Below are 12,921 nucleotides of genomic sequence, written 5' to 3'. Positions count from 1 at the left end.
CATAAATTGAAAGTTCAATATAGCTAAGTAGACGGCTAAGTAATATTTGCATTTAAAGGCTAAGATAGAACTTGTAAGGATAAAAAAGTCTTAAAATGCTCAGAGTTGCTTTCATTTGAGCAATTGGTTGCAAATAATGTCAAACGGTGTAATGATTTAAGAACAACAACTATACGAAGGTGACTCACTATCTTTCCTTAAACTTGGTCCTTGTTATAATTTTTTTCCATTTTAACAATTTCCCAAAAAATGGAGCTTTGTTGAAAATAAACAAAGAATTATTCGAAACGTTTAAAATGACTTCATATTCTTATTACGTTTTACTACAACCTCCAACCATTATGCTCCGAAAATTGAGCATTACTTCATTTAATTCAGCTTTGTTTTGTTTAAATAAAGTTTTAATATTTAAGTTGTAAATAAGCGATCTGGTCAAAATTCTAGGTAAATTACCAAACAGTTTTTTTTATTAGATATAGAAATCACTCTTTCTGCGGTTTCTGGCGGCGGGTACATATGTCACCAGGCGCCAAAGTACGGGGGCATATTATGTCTTAAAAAATTTACCCAACAAGGGTAACACACCAGTCACTTCCTTAAATACAATTTTCTATTAAAATTTGAATTATTTTTTCGTTTAAAAAAGTATATTATGTTGTAATAGAAAAATGTAATTAAACATGAAGGAGGGGCGCCAAATTGCGTAAAATACCCAAACTATATTGGTGACCTATTTGAAGTAATTGCAATTTTTTTTTTGAAATAGTCTGATTATGTTGCTGGAATGCCTTAGACAAGGGGTTGCCAGCCGAGGGTAATCACGGTGTTGTAAACATGACATTTTAAAAAGTCCTCCCGGCCAAGTCATTCGTAAAATAACTTAAGTCCAAGTCGAGTCTTTAAAAAAATAACAAGTCAAGTCCCAGTCCAAGTCATCGGTTATCAAGTCAAGTCCCAGTCAAGTCATTATTAGAGCAAGTAAGCAAGTCAAGTCCTTGTCATAAAAATAAAAGTTTTAACTGTTAAAACTGGTTATCTCGTTCGATTATGAGTAATAAGTTAACAAAAAATTACGTAAGCGCAACATATATCAAGAAAATTGTTTAACGTGCAAAAATTAAGATAAATTACAAAATTTTATCATTAATTGTTTAATGAAAACACTTGATTTTAGTCATTCGTCGAAACGACAAGTCCAAGTCAAGTTATTTGTTTAAGAGACTTAAGTCAAATCAAGTTTTTTTTCCCAAAAGACTTAAGTCAAGTCAAGTCATTTTAAAACAGTGACTTAAGTGCACTGAAGTCAAGTCATTGACTTAAGTCATTACAACACTGGGTATTGACTTAAGTCATTACAACACTGGGAGCCTTGGGGGTACGAGATTGAACATCATGGGGAACGAAGATCCTTGGGCCACAGAGCAGCTTTTTAAGCAGATTTCAGTAAAGTTTTCTTGGAGTTGTAAATGATGTTATGCCATTACAATCTTTGCTTTGAAAAAAAAAAAATTACTACGAGCAATTGTTGTTATTAGTAAAAAACATCATTGTCTTGTATTCTTATAACAACGCGTTTGTTTAATTGCAGATGTTTTGCGTGTTGTCTTGAGTATAATCGAACCATCGTTTGAGCGAGTTTCATCAATGAAGCAGCAACAAATATCTCACTGAAAAGTGACAAACAAATAACTGAGATTTAATTTCTTTCCGATTTTTGCAGTTTTTAGTAAAATACCGGATTACCTTTCAATTGAGCTATAACAGCAATATAATTTAGCAATATATATCTCACAAATTCGATCAGATTTTGGGGGATACGAAGAACGCTCCAACCGGACAAAGGGGTACGAGGAGCCAAAAAGGTCGGGAACCCCTGCCTTAGACCATTTTGATAAAACTGTTTTAGCCCAAAAGCGTCGAAAGATAAAAATCAAAAACTAATGTTTTGGGCAACTTAAACGATATAAACGCGTTTTACGCGAATTGATTATCGTCATACTCTTTACATTGAAAGTAACATCTGCCAGCAGGATAGTTTTGTATGACGTCACGTTTATATGTAACTTTGTAAGGTCCTATTTTGTCGTAGCCTTATGATGTTACGGTACAAAGTAACTATGTGACGTCACGTTATGTCATAACTAGGGCGATTATTTTTTGACCGTCAAAATTGAATAAAAATGCAAATCAATTGTTTACAAAATTAAACAAACTGTAGTCAGATTTTTAAAATTGTCGTTCAGTTAAAATTTTATTCAACAAATTTAGTTTTGAATTATACTCGGCGACATTTAGCTGTATAGTTAGATCTTCATTAGAGCAATATACGATATACGCGAACCGGCATAATTAACCACCAAGGCCTAGTTGATGCATTAGCTTTAGCTCGAATTTCTTTTTTGCTTTATATAGTTGTTGTTTATCTCTGATTTGGACAAGTTAATTGACCAGTATTTGCTGTCTTCGCTTGTGAATTGCAATTATCCCATTTTCTATTTCGATAATATCCCAAGTCTTTGTTAATTTTCTGCAAATTTTTATATCGAATATTTCAACAGTTTTACACAAGATATTTCTAAAATATTCAGCGTCTTGTTTTGCATAAACCCGAAAAAAATGGTTTGTGTTCGACCGGTAGTCAGTAAAATATCAAAAACGTGTGGTTGACAATTCCTTAACACTAATGCAATAGGCTACTTCGAAGAACAAAAATTTATTTAAATTAATGTATTTTTAATAGGTCAAAATTTTGTCAAAAAAATATATTTTTAGGTCAAAATTTCTTATTTTTTAGGTCAAAAAATAATTGTCCTAGTCATAACTATGAATAAAATCCATCCAATTTTAGATGGATTACCAAACAGCTTATCAGGTTTGTAGAGCTCTTCTGGCAAATGTAATTTTTATTCCGACGTTTCGACGTCCTATACAGGTCGTCTTCATCAGGGTAAATAACACTGAATGCGACTAGTACAGTGCACGATAAACAAAGGAAAAAAAGGAAAAAAAGAATGGAACGCAAGCACGTTACAACGCAACAAAAACAAAACGCGATAACGAATGATTGGGCCTCTAATCTTTAAGCAGGTGCCTGTAGCACGCTGAAAGCATCACGTCCGTTTTGATGTTCATTGTGTTGCCCCGTTGGTGAATAATCCAAGACTCAAGAAATAGTCTTTTCCTGTAGTCAGATTCCCGGGCCAAAACAGACGCCGCATTAAAATCAATACGAATCTGACTACAGGAAAAGACTATTTCTTGAGTCTTGGATTATTCACCAACGGGGCAACACAATGAACATCAAAACGGACGTGATGCTTTCAGCGTGCTACAGGCACCTGCTTAAAGATTAGAGGCCCAATCATTCGTTATCGCGTTTTGTTTTTGTTGCGTTGTAACGTGCTTGCGTTCCATTCTTTTTTCCTTTGTTTATCGTGCACTGTACAATTCGCATTCAGTGTTATTTACCCTGATGAAGACGACCTGTATAGGACGTCGAAACGTCGGAATAAAAATTACATTTGCCAGAAGAGCTCTACAAACCTGATATTATGCCTGGTAGCAATAGCTTATATATCAAACAGCTTATGTCCATAATAAAATTAAATTAACCGTTACACTTAGCTAAAAATCATTCCCATAACAATAAAGCAACCACAATACTCTGTTTTGTTAATTTTATTGTTGTAAAATCTTACAGCAACAAAGTATTTTAAAATCATAGGCCGGCTGGCTTTTCATCAAATTCCCGAAAATCATCATGTACTAGGAAGGATCTTTTCATGTGATCCCCACAATTAGAGTACATCATTCTGTCGCGTACTTTTGCTTCAGACGGATACCACAATATCAAATATACATGATTAGTAGGACATTCATCAATTGATGCATTTCCGTTAATAACGGCAAACCTGAAATAAACAGAATAGGTCAGTAAGTTATTTTTTCCTGGTGGATATTACACGGAAATTAAATTTGTTATATATGGGCTAGGTTTGATTGATTGATTGATTGATTGATTCCAGGGGTGTAGCTTATTTTCCAGGTGCCAGTATTTTCAATGTATCGGTGTGTTTTATTTTTATTTTAAGTAGTTGACTTAAAGAGATTTTGAACAGCGAGCTTCTTGAACAATACGACCATTGTATCAACCTGTAGTTTTTTTAGAAAATTGGGAAAGCGTCGATAATTGAGGTGCCAATATAGGAGTTAAACCGCTATCAGTTTGAGTTACGTTGTCAGTATAAAACTAGTTAATTACTTTAACGGGGTTTCAAAATAAAAACTAGACGACGGTCTAAAAGTTTAAAGAAATTCTGATGGATACTAATACTGATGTATATACCTGTTAAATGTGATGCGACTATATGTCTAAATTAAAAAAATATATCTTACCGACCTTGGTTAAAAAAGATGAAACTAGCGGTTTTACGTAGGCCTATGTCAATAGTTTTCCAATCAGACTTTTTTCACAATGTGCGACAAAATGTTTATATCTAAATGTGCGCATACTTGTCAATATTTTCTGATGTGTCGTTTAAAATGTGCGCACATTTTTAATGATATGAACATGGCAATATTATCACATCTAAGTGCGTTACTAATAGGGCTAGGGTTAGAGTTACGGTTGCAGTTTGAGTAGAGTTAGAGTTGGAAATGACTAGATGGCTTTAATCGCTTGGGGCGCAATTAAGTCACGAAAAACGCGAAAATTAACCAAGCATTTACCTCGGTTCCTCCTCATTTAAGGAATTCCACATGTCTTTCCATGGATTACCAGATTCATCTTTATTCACTCTCTTTTCAACAACAATAGAGGTTTGTTGTATTTTAAAGATTGCGTACTCGCAATTGCTTCCAGGCCTCCTCATGCTTCTGTAAGTTTCCATAACCTCGTCGCTGATCGCAATTTCCATTTTCTAACCACGTTTTTTTATGTTAAACTTGAAAATCTGTTAACATAAAGATCTTTAATACCCAAGATATTTTTAACCAGATTAAATGCATTTGAAACGTTTGGCTGTTTGAAATAAGTCCTATATATTTACACAAAAGAGAACCATAGCATTTGCACAACCATGGCATTTTTACGCGAGAAAACTATAAACTTTTTGCAGGAGTATACAGGGTGCCTTTAGAAAGCTTTCAAATATCAGGCGGCAAATTTGTTATTTCTATGTGACCTATGTAAGGCGGAAAGACTGAGGCCGTCGCTCTATGGCTTATCAAACAAAGCCTCAGTGAAGAAGCAAATATCCGACTTTGCCCGACTGTCGTCGATGCCCTTCACTAAACGCGATTAGTAGAAGAGAAAGGCGATGTTGTTCACCTTCAGTAGGCTTCTAAGACTTCGAAGGTTTTAGAAACTATTATTACGGGCAAAGACATGTCTATAAATGGTTCAGTTGAGGCAACTCCGGGGTGTACCGTCACGGATATGAACATAAGTAGGCTTTTATAATAGATATTTGCTCGTTCGTGACCTGTACTATGTTATACGTTAGTACAGTGCTTTCCAACTTTTTTAGTTCGCGACCCACCTTTGATGCAGGTTTTATTGTGCGAACCACAATGAGATATGACCAAACAGAAAGTAGTTACAACGTACTGAAATAGTTAATGCGGCACAACACACCTAATTGTCATATATTTGTGATATTGTTGCATAAATGTTAGGTAATGGTAATGCAATAATTTCCCGATCTAATAGAAAACTGTAACATTTAGAAATGATTCGCGACCCACCTGAAATAGCTTCGCGACCAACCAATGGGTCGCGACCCACTGATTGGGGAGCACTGTGTTAGTGGACTTCTAGCCCGTTATTCAGTTTACCCTTTTCCACGTTGTAACACAACAGAACATAACGTCCCAAAACAGTTCTCAATGCGGGGTGAAGGATATGCTTCACCCCTAAACAAGTTAAGGGCAGGTTGGCATATCCTAAGCTAGTTGAACCTTAAAATCCTTGATTAATTCAATTAACATAAGGCTACACTGACTGCATGCAATCTGACTCCACTAGATCGAAATTGAACAAACTGCCTTGATATTCTAACGAGCATGTAAATTGTATACAGATTGGGCAAAAAAAAAACATCTCGCAGGGTGACACAAGTAGGCTATTTCCACACACGAATGCGGCAAAACAAAATGTGCTCGCCTCCGCACAGCCATTGTGTTTGCGATAAGAAAGAAAATGAGAGATCACGACCTAACAAAGAGTCGGCGAGCACGACACAATAAAGTGTTCCATGAACCATAACCATGTCGTCTCATATTATAAAGCAGTGCTACGTTTCATAATACAAAACAGTGCTCCGTCCAAACTACTTTGTTGTCACGACCCCTTTTGCGTTTTCAACAACCTCTGCGACAGTTTACAATCATATCCAATTTGGAAAAATGTTTACATGATTAGACAGGTTGTCTCGAAGCTTGACAAGACTGTTGATCTTTACACCATAAGCATTCGCAACTAAAGTTACAGTTTTAAGTGCCCCATGAAATTTTATCACAAAGAAGAAAAATGTAATGTTCGCTTATGTCGCAACGATGAGTAATTAACTTTTCGTAAACTCGTAAAGTAATTAGTAAAGATTCATTTACTTTAGTGTTTGTCATTCTAATTCAGGGGTTGGCAACGTTTTTCCAGTCGCGGACCAAACCAATCCCAGCAAGGTCTTGACGGGCCACAATAATTTTCCACTAATATCTTAAAAAGCATTAGGCCTATACGATATAATATCTCTCAATCCAAAACTAATCAAAGATTTTAATACGCAATTAAAAAACGTATAATTTCATTCAAGAAAACCAAAGCAAGGTCTTCAAGAAAAGCGCGAAAATGCATTTAAAAAAATCAAACATTGATGAGGTTATTTTATTTGCCCGCAGATTTATTGCTGGACAGAAACTCCGTTAAAAGTGGTGGTAAAGCACAAAAACATTGCGGCAAAACAAAATCTGCTCGTCGCCACAAAGGACCTTGTAAAATGTTCTTTATTCACCAATCCAAGGTCAAAAGCTATCGTGTTTTTTCTTATTTGAATAACGTGGCTGCAAATTAAGTAAAAAGTAAGCTATTTCTATAAGTTCTCTGAATAACTTTTACTGTAATACATTCCTCGCTCCTCTCAGAAAAAAAAAAAAAAAAAATAGAGTAGTATTTTTTATTTAACAAAAATACATTTTTCGCAAAGCGTTTATTCTACAATTAGAGTTTTGCCAACATAACTCATCTAATTTTTGACGTGCTTCGTGTGCAGCCATACAGCTATAGGGTTAATAACCCACACCATTGGTTTGCCAAACTTTGGTTAACACCATTGTATCAAACAATGCAAGATTATTTCTTGGTATCCAATATGAGTCTCCTTTTAAGTTAACCTTTCCAATTTAACACTTAATAAAACAAATTTTCTCTTCGTGCAAATATTTTGTCGCTATCACCTTCAATTGGTTTTGTCTGAAATTTCAATTTCATATCTGCGCACGACATCTAACGATAGCCTTAGGTTTCTCGTTTTAAAACAACTCCTTATAAAATAACTTAGTGACTTCCATTCTTAAAATGTCATGCGCCCGGTAAAAAAATTATTATAACAAGACCATGCGCGTTGGCATATTCGGTGTTTATATGACATACATTCATTTCAGACACAAAATACAGCATTGCTTCTTGGGTATATGCAATATGCATCGTACACTGTTTTACGCAGTTAGTTTAAATGTTTTATCTTCGCTTTTTTCGTTTTGGGCTTGGAAAAACATCGTCAAAAACTCTTTATTTTACAAATATTAGCTACGGTTACGCAGATAATGGCAAATATATATATCTTATACCAGCAGAGGCGTATCCATGGTATTTTGCGCCCGGGGGAAACTATAAAACTTGCGCCCCTCATCCATGTTTAATCATAATTTCTATTACATTAACATACAATATCTTACTTTATACGAAAAAAACAACTCAAATTTTAATAGAACATTGTATTGAAAGAAGAATCCTTGTGAAATGTTGTAAGCCTCATTTTTGGCGCCCCTGTACCTTGGCGCCCGGAGACATATACACCCCTTTCTCAGACTATATAAAATATTCGATAAAAACGGTGAGGGATTGCTACAAAATATTTAAAATGTATTACCAAGCTTCTAGAAAAATAACGCGAACATCGAAAACAAAAAAGCACGACCTATTTCAAAAATGACCAAAATTGAAGAAGTAAATCACAAAATTCAAGCTTTCAAATAAAACAAGTTTTGTCAAAAAAGCGTAGTCGCGAGATGCATTTTCAAAAACAGTCATACGACAGCATCGGTAAAAACGGTAAATTTAGTATTGTCTAGCACGGTTCGCGATATTCTACAAGTTCGTTAATACAGCCGATCAAACGTGATTCGACAGATCGATACAGTTACCAAATAAAATCGTTGCTCGCAAATAAATCGGATATTCCAACCCCCAAAAAATGTACGACCCCCCAAAAAATGTACGAAGTGTGCTTCTGTAAAAAACATACCTGGTCGTTAAAAAGGAATTTAAACACATGTACGAATATTTGCTAGAATGTCTAAACTAAAAAAGTTATTAGTATCTATAGCGTACGCAAACTAAAACAAATTCCACTTGACTAAAAAAGTAGAGTGCACTCAACAGTTAAGGATTAAACAAAAGCACCTGTAATCCTGTATATATGAATTAGATGTGCTACAATTTCGTTAAACGTGGAAACCCTCGGAGTACCAAAATTACAAAACAAAAGTAAAGAATGGAGCATAATGGTTGGAGGTTGTAGTAAGACGTAATAAGAATATCAAAAGTAAAGAAATTATAAAATAATCTAAAAAAAGTGTACATATGTAGAAGACAAAAATATTAATGGGTTACCACCTATCCGTTACAAAAATACTTTTTTCACACTGCTTTGTGTTATTTGTCGACAAATTTCGTCCAATTTACCAAAAACGTTTCAGTTTCAAACCAAAGACGCTGCGTACTGCGAGCTCAAAGATGACGTCATTAAATCTCCGGGGAGCAGGGGGCTCTGACTACCGGCGGTGGTGGACGAATCCGCATGGCGTCGCATCGCGGTGGGGGGCGCGAGAAAGGCGGTCGACTCTGTGACGTCACATAGAGGTTTGGCGAGCACGCGGTTGCTGCCCCAGGTCGTCGAGCGCGCGATACCGACGTCATCCATGACGTCACGGTCGTCGGTGTCGGGTTGGTCGCGCTGGCACATGGTGTAGTTGTGGCGGGAGTTGCCCTGGGTTAGGGTGGGGACCGGAATTGGGGTCGATGGGTCCGAGTCGCAAAAGAACATTTCCTCGGCTCTGCACGATTCAAAATGGGGTTGTTTCAATTGTTTAAAAGCCCTGTGAATTTCAGAGTTAGTATCGCCTACAGGCGACCAAAGTACAGGCGACCTTGGCTTGTTCTTGTCTCCGGATTGAAAAATCCCTTTGCATTTCAGAGTTAGTATCGTATGACTAACTATAGAACAAACCTGGACAAACTATCCAAAGGAAGGCAAGCAGCTCGAAATTTCATCCGTGTAATATCACCGAAAGTAAACAAGATATCGATCAGAAATTTTAACGCATTACTCAAGGCGACCTAACTTAGCCAGCAAACAGAATTTTTTTCCAAAAAAATGATAAAATATTAACATTCAAGGCCGTCGAGCAATTTAATCTGACCCACAACCTATTTAAAAAAAAAACTTATTTAAGCTAAAATAAGTCTTAACATTTATTTTAATTAAATTTTTTTTATTTAATAACGTACATTGCGTTCTGACCTATTCCTACTCTAATAAGCTTTTCAAAACCGGGGCGTTCACAGCTTTCTTTTGAAAGAAAGCACACTTTATATTATATGTATTTTAGTGCCTTTTTTTAACCCAGCTCTCTCAAGCCATCAGTCAAAGATAGCTGCCCACTTCCTGTGAAACTGATTTTCTCCGCGGGCAGCAAACAACAAACTTTTTGCCGTAAAAAAAGCTCACCCTGTGCTTGCGGGGCTTGCCAGCACAAGCAGGCTCTCAGGGTCGTCAATCAGCGACTCGAGACTGGTCACCAGCTGGTCGAAGGTTGGCCTGGCGTGGCGATCTCGCTGCCAGCACGAAACCATCAACTGGTGGAGCACGGAGGGACAGTCCTGCGAAACAATTAGGCCCGGGGGGTTGGATTAGAGCAGGGGTTCTTAAACTGGGGTCCATGGACCCCTTGGAGGCTTATTTTGCTGAAGTCGGACTTGGGAATCGAAAAAGACTACTTTAGAATACAGTGCGCATGCGGAGTAGCAAATTTCACAGGTGATAAGGCCGAAAAGTGAATGTTGTAAAGATAGCGTGTGGTAAATTTTTTGCCAACCATGTATTCTGGGAGTTGAATTATGTGACATTACCATGAGGGGAATGCTGATATACACCTTATTTTTAGTTACGTAAGTGAGTGGAATATAATCTACCACATGCTATTCCATATTTAAAACTTACATTTTTTACATATTTTTTTGTGCCGGCTTAAAATTCTGTTTTTTTGTTAACCGATCGGCAGCTCAGAATGGAATGAAGGACGTTTTCGACTTATAATTTTAGGCTTAACGTAATTACCGGCTGTTTTTATCAAGATATTAAAAAAATCCTGGCCATTTAAATTTAAGAAATAAAAAAATTAATAAAAAAGTGTATTTTTAGAGTAGGTCAGCATTAAAAGATTTTTTTTCGAGGTCATTTAAAAACAAAAGTATAGCTACAATTTCTATTGATTGCAACATTTTTTCTCGATAATTTTTTTGGGGATTTTTTGGAGAAGGCAACATGCAAAAGCAAAGCACTTGCTCAATTATTTTAACCAAAAATGGAGCCCGTTATACCTCTGGCGCGGGCAGACGAAATCCCTCGTTGACGGCTTGCAGCACTTGCTGGTTGGTGAGGTCCCAGTAGGGCTTCTCGCCGTACGTGTTCACCTCCCAAGCGAACACGCCAAAGCTCCACACGTCAGACGCCTGCAAAAAAATCCAACGACAATTTTTACTTCGCTCTCTACCGTCGACTTACAGAAGGGCTGGCGCCATTAAACTAAAACTGAAGTCAAGGACATGCCTAAGTGCACTTAAATCGCTATTTTAAATGACTTGACTTGGCTTAAGTCTTTTGAACGAATGACTTGACTTGGACTTAAGTCTATTGGACAAATGACTTGACTTGGACTATAATCATTTTTCACATACCTTGGGATATTGGGATTAAATTGTTTTAGTCTCAATTTTTTTTTAAAATAAGTTTAAATGACATTTATACTTTAGTTCAGAAGGCGACCAAACCAAATCATCCGGTGATTCAATTTTGGGTCGTAACTCAGAGGTTGAGAAAAACTGGTGTAACATAATCCCTTCGAAAGGTTTTTTTAAAAAAGCGTGCTGATCAACTTGGAGTCACTGACTTCAAGTAACAATGGTGACCTATCGAATGGTGTCCGCAGGACTTCAAATAAACAAATACTTTTATAGCTAAACAGCGATAGAGTTTTGTTTATTACTAGCAACGATTTAAATGACCACTGTTTATAGCTGTGGTTCCTAACAGGAGTGCTAGGCACACGCGGTGACTTTTCAAATGGCTAAAGATGCCGAAAAAATTTTGGATACTTTAAAACGTTGCTCATTTGTTACACCGAAACTATACGAACATCCCTATACCTCTTTTCGGATATTCCTACCTGTGAGTAAGCCCTAAAAGCGACGGCCTCTGGCGACGTCCAGCGGATGGCGATCTTGCCTCCTTGCGTCGTGTAGGTGGGGCAAGAGCAGTCCGAGTCACTCTCGCGCTCCCCCATGTGGCGAGTAAGACCAAAGTCGGCCACCTTACACACGAGGTCGCTGTTGATCAACACGTTGCGCGCCGCTAAGTCTCTGAGATTTGAAAGAGGGATTTGCCAAATTGCGCGTACTTGAAAGAATTAAATTATGATTTTAACTTAACTGAAGTGGGTCACCACAGGGTAACACAGTTCAATAAAAAATTTTTGAGACTTTTTAAATAAAATTTATAGGTTTTTAAAGAAAAGTAAATTCGATCTCGAGGTTATTTATATGCAATTCGAGAACACAACAGTATAAATGCCACGGTCAACACAATAACAAATACTTAAAAATGTTGTTTTACTACCGCACTTTCTAGACACAGAACTTAAAATAAACTTAAACACTGTTGATAGACTTTTAGAAAAACATAGGGTTTTTAAAGATGTTTTATTTACACAAAGCAATTCTTTCAAAGATTACAGACTTGGTGACAGCCTTGCACCGTATTTGCACACCTTAGACCAGTGTTTCTCAACATTTTGAGCTTACGGACCGGTCAAATTTCAAAACCAATTTTGAGGACCGGTGGACCTTCAAAAATCAAAATCAACCCATAATTCAATTACGCAACAGTATGCAACTAAAACACTTCTTAGCTTTCACATACAACTGGTCTTAAAGTTTGACTTAAACGAGTTGTAGCCTACTTTTAAACAGTTGCAGCATTCTGACGTACAATTAAGTCCAAAGAATATCATTAACTATATTTACGTCACAATGCTGCAAATTACGGAGCTGGCGAAGTTCTAAATTTGATGGATAAGCGTTCAACATCTTGAATTTTGCAATTGAGATATAAATTTTAATATATTTGTAGACCGGCAGGAAAGTTGACGCGGACCGGCGGTTGAGAACCACTGCCTTAGACAACACCAGTTTTGAATTTCATTGACTAAAGGCGGCAGGCACCAGCCAATATCTAGTCGCGCTTACCAGGATTTTCAAATAAACAAATACTTTTGTCCCAACAGCGATAAAGTTTTGTTGATTACCAGCAACTTGTATGACCACTGTTTATAGCTGTGGTTCCTGACCGGGGTGCTGGGCACACG

General features: G+C 36.8%; 1 protein-coding gene across 1 annotated transcript in view; it reads right to left on the bottom strand.

The window, feature by feature from the left end:
- Positions 1 to 8,125: 8,125 nt before the first annotated feature.
- LOC146163567 (ephrin type-B receptor 1-like) overlaps positions 8,126 to 12,921 on the bottom strand; it is a 28,803-nt gene continuing 24,007 nt past the window's right edge. Inside the window, exons 18-21 of the mRNA XM_083381797.1 lie at positions 11,725 to 11,917; positions 10,880 to 11,011; positions 10,008 to 10,159; positions 8,126 to 9,333 (exon numbers count right to left, since the gene is read on the bottom strand). Coding sequence (XP_083237923.1) covers positions 8,979 to 9,333; positions 10,008 to 10,159; positions 10,880 to 11,011; positions 11,725 to 11,917 — 832 coding nt within the window. The 3' untranslated portion in view covers positions 8,126 to 8,978. The remainder of the gene's footprint in view (positions 9,334 to 10,007; positions 10,160 to 10,879; positions 11,012 to 11,724; positions 11,918 to 12,921) is intronic.

This window comes from Ascidiella aspersa, chromosome 2 (assembly GCF_963924565.1).
Source record: "Ascidiella aspersa chromosome 2, kaAscAspe10.2, whole genome shotgun sequence".
In the NCBI taxonomy this organism is placed as follows: domain Eukaryota; kingdom Metazoa; phylum Chordata; class Ascidiacea; order Phlebobranchia; family Ascidiidae; genus Ascidiella; species Ascidiella aspersa.
This window is presented reverse-complemented; position numbering and strand designations above follow the sequence as displayed.